We start from the raw sequence: 4,362 nt of genomic DNA, 5'->3' as shown, positions 1-4,362 counted from the left end.
ACAGGGGGACAAACAGTGAGCAGTGAGCATGGGGGGGGTCAGCTTGCTACCTGGGGCTTGATGAGCTTGGGTAAGATACTTGGCGTCTCCGAGCCTCCATTTCCTCATCTGGGATGGGAAACAGCAATGAACAGAAGACTGACAGTGTTAAGAGGCTCCCATTCATCCAATTAATATTTCCAGGGCATTTCTTTGGGTTGGGGTCTTAGCCATGAACAAGATCCATACTGATCCAGGCCCCACAGAGAGGGGGAGCACACGGGGGACACCTGTGATAAGAAAACCATGTAGAGGGCGGGGCGGGGCGGGGCGGGCAAGGATGCTGCAGAGGTCCATAGATGGCGCTGTGCTTAACACACAAACCTCTCAAAACCCAGGTCCTCGTGTGGAAATGACCACGTGAAGTTCAGGGCACGCACGTGAGTCCTGGGCACGGTGCATGGCACAGAATTCGTACCGCTGGTTGCTGTCGGCGATAGACCAGGCTGTGTCAGGCAACCTGGACCCTCTTACAGCAGGAGGAGGGCTGAGGGGTGCAGGGGTGGCCCGCAGGTCCCATACAACCCAGACAGCTCCTGTCTGCTTGGCAGAACCCAGCCCAGGCTGACCAAACCCCCCAGCCCAGGCTGAGAGTCCCCCCAGCCCACACTGTCCCCCAGCCCTAGGGCCCGATGGGGATCTGTAGCTCAATGACTACGTTGTCTAGCACCTCCCGCACTGGGACTGGGGGTCTCAGAGCTGAGGGGCACCAGGCCAGGGCCAGGTGGGCTGGGGCTGCAACTGGAACTTGTCCAGGGCAGGGCTGAGGCCAGGTGGTGGAGCCCCTGAACCCCTCCTGACCGATTCTTCCTGGGAGGGGCCTCTGTAGTCCCCCTTGAAAATGGGTCAGTCTCTGAGCCCTAGGTGAAGGGCTCAATCATGCCTGGTCTAGACTAGACCTTCTCCCCATGACGTGAGAGGATCACCCAGTTTTTTCCCATGGGGAAATGGAGGTACAGAGTGACACAACCACCTACTTCAGATACTCAGCCAACAAGGACCCAAATCAAGACTTAAACTGAGATGTGAAGGACCCCAGCATGCAGTAAGTGCCCAATAACTGCAGCACAGTTATGTAAGCCAGCACTTTCTATGGGCCTGCCTTGTGCAAGTAGTGCCTCTTGTGTTGACTTAACCCTCCAAAAAGCTTTGTGAGGTCTGCATTGTGGTCAACCCCAGAGAAGCAAATAACTTGCCCAAGGCCACACAGCTGGTGGACGGCACAGCTGGGATGTGACCTTAGAGCTGTCTGGATGGAGTGTGGCTCTTAACTGTAAGCTAAGAACCTCTCAGTATAGTGAGTGCCCACAGGGCACGCCCACTAAGGGAACACAGGGTCTGCCTCACAAGGCCCAGTCAAGTCAGGACGGTGACAGCCACAGCCCACACGTTAACACTATGTACAAGACACCTTGCTAAGCAACTTGCATCAATGCAAGAGCCTGACAAAGTAGCTTCTACTATTTTACAGTTGAGAAAACAGAAGCACAGAAAGATCAAGTGACCTGCCCCAGGTCACACAGCTAAGCAGATATGGGCTGTGAGGCTTCAAAATCTGGATTCCTGCCAGGTGTCAGTGGCTCATGCCTGTAATCCAAGCTACTCAGGAGGCTGAGATCTGAGGATCACAGTTCAAAGTCAGCCCAGGCAGGAAAGTCCATGAGACTTTTTTTTTGGTCCAGTCATGGGGTCTGAACTCTGGGCCTGGGCGCTGTCCCTCAGCTCTTCAGCTCAAGGCGAGCGCTCTACCACTTGAGCCACAGCACCACTACCAGATTTTTTCTTTTTGCTTATGTGGTGCTGAGGAATCGCACCCAGGGCCTCAGGCATGCAAGGCAGGCACTCTACCACTGAGCCACCTTCCCAGCCCCAAGACTCTTATCTCTAATAAACCACTAGAAACCGGAAGTGGTACTGTGGCTCAAATGGTAGAGCGCTTACCTTGAGCTGAAGAGTGCAAGGACAGCACCCAAGCCCAGAGTTCAAGTCCCACGACCAACCAAAAAAAAAAAATCTGGGTTCCTGCCAGGTGCCAGTGGCTCACACCAGTAGTCCTAGCTACTCTGAGGATCACAGTTCAAAGCCAGCCTGTGCAGGAAAGTCCATGAGACTCTTACATCCAATAAAACTACTCAGAAAAAGTCAGAATTGGTGCTGTGGTACAGCGCTAGCCTTGAACACAAAGATGCTCAAGGTCAGCACCCAGGCCCAGAGTTCAAGCCCCAGGACCAGTTTAAAAAAAAAAATCTGGCTGGGAAGGTGGCTCAGTGGTAGAGTGCTTACCTTGCATACATGAAGCCCTGGGTTCAATTCCTCAGCACCACATAAGCAGAAAAAGCTGGAAGTGGCGCTATGGCTCAAGTGGTAGAGTGCTAGCCTTGAGCTAAGGAGCTGAGGGACAGCGCCCAGGCCCAGAGAGTTCAAGCCCCACAACCGACAAAAACAAAAAATCTGGGTTCCCTATTTCAAAGCTCTCATGGTTGGGCAGAGCCCCGTGCTAGGGAGGTGGATCTGAGATGCACCTCCAGGCAGAGTCAAGCCTGTCTCGGGCTGTCACTTGCTTCAGGCTGTCACTTGCTTACTCAGCAGCTCCAAAGAGAGCCAGGGCCAACTGGGGTGAGAGCGCGGAGGGTGAGACCGCTCTGTCTTGGCCGGCCCTTGCTCCGGCCCAGCCCGCCGCGCTGCCCGTGCTATCTGGCTCCCAGACGATCTGCTGCAATGCAGAGGCCTCGGGGAGAGTGAGTGGGCGAGCTCCAGTCCGAGACCAGGAAGGGGAGCTCCTGGCCCAGCGCCGCCTGGGGCTCCTGCCAGTCACTGCCCGCTGCACGACAGCCTGCCAGCCACCTCGGTAGGTGGGCACAGGGATCTGGGCCCCTCACCCAGGCTGAGGTTCGGAGAGGCTCAGCTCAGCCAGCGAGGCCTCCAGCTTCCAGGCACTGGGGGAATTCCTTCCTGCTAGGCCTGTGGCCCAGGCTGCCAGCTGCCCACCTGGGGGCCCTATTTGTTTGTTTGGTGCTGAGGACAGCCTTGCTGCGTGCGCAGTAAGCAGACGCTCTGCCACCGAGCTACACTCTCAGCTGCAGCTATTCACCTTCCTCAGAATACCCAACACTCCTAGGACCAGCATCACAGACGTTGGAAGCATGTCTTGCAGAAGAGTGGAGGTAAGGCTTCTGCAGGGCTGTCCAGGACGCAGGCACCATAGTACCAGGTCCCCGCCCCCAAGAGCAGAGTCCTTCCACTCCCTGTGAGCAACATCCAACTGGGGCCAGGTTGGGTTACAGTGGGGGGGGGGGAGTAGGGAGTAGGTTGTTCAGTTATTTTTAAAGTTACTGAGCAGGAAAACAAAGGGGACAAGACCACAAGCTAAGGCTGCTAGGTGGGAGGACCGGACTTGAGGATGCTTGGAGGCGCATCCTGCCCTCCACTGCCTGACTACAAGGACGCAGCCGGAGAGCAAACTGTGGGCACATGGATGATATGCATGGCCCAAGAGACAAGGACAAGGTGGTGGCCAAAGGCCAGAGCAGGCCCTACTCAGGGCACACACAACCTGGCCCAGAAAGCCAGGGACAACTCTACTTGACCCCCAAATGCTACCAGTGGCCCAGGACTGGCCAGTGACCCTAGGCCCAGTGTGTGTGGGGAGGAGGGGTCTTAACAAAGGCTTTCCTTTCCAACAGGGGAGATCAGGGATGGCACCGGTAGCTGGTAGTTCAGAAAAGCCAGGCTGGGGCACAAAGATACTAAATAACGATAAGCAAACATAGCAGCTATCATTTTTGGGGTGTTCCTAAGCGGATAACCCCCCCCTCAGTGACCTACTACCCTGGGTAGCTCGGATCACCATGCCCCTCCCAGCTGGACACGTTAAATGACGCTAGGAAAGTCGTAGATGAAGCAGAATGAAAACCTGAGGCGTCGCCACAGGGGGTCCTTGCAGGGCCACAGAGGCTCATGGGGAAAGGTCTGGACTTGGTGCCCTGGTCCTAGCTCATCTTCTCTGGGTGGGCAGAGCCCTGGAAGGACCAGTCACTGCTCGCTGGCAGGATGGGGCTGAGACGGGGTTCCGGGAGCAGCGGCACCCCTGGGCCGGGCCCCCTGGCTGGGGCTGACCCTCTCCCTCAGACTTGGGAAAGTAGCTTCAGGTAGTTGTGGCTTCAGGCCCAGCAAAGTGGGGACAGCGTCCTCGGGTCACCTGGAGCGGGGGGGGGGGCAGGAGGGAGGGCATCGCCGGGCTGGGCCTAAGAGCTATCTCAATTAACGCCCGCGGGGAGGAGGCTGGGCACCGGGGAGGGCCGCGGGCCGCAGACCGGCCGCACT

General features: G+C 56.9%; 1 protein-coding gene across 1 annotated transcript in view; it reads left to right on the top strand.

Annotated features, from left to right (window-relative positions):
• The first annotated feature begins 2,555 nt into the window (after positions 1 to 2,555).
• Ogfod2 (2-oxoglutarate and iron-dependent oxygenase domain containing 2) overlaps positions 2,556 to 4,362 on the top strand; it is an 11,205-nt gene continuing 9,398 nt past the window's right edge. The window contains exon 1 of the mRNA XM_013023058.1: positions 2,556 to 2,887. Coding sequence (XP_012878512.1) covers positions 2,556 to 2,887 — 332 coding nt within the window. The remainder of the gene's footprint in view (positions 2,888 to 4,362) is intronic.

The sequence above is a fragment of the Dipodomys ordii genome, unplaced genomic scaffold, assembly GCF_000151885.1.
Source record: "Dipodomys ordii isolate 6190 unplaced genomic scaffold, Dord_2.0 Scaffold66, whole genome shotgun sequence".
Taxonomy (NCBI): Eukaryota; Metazoa; Chordata; class Mammalia; order Rodentia; family Heteromyidae; genus Dipodomys; species Dipodomys ordii.
This window is presented reverse-complemented; position numbering and strand designations above follow the sequence as displayed.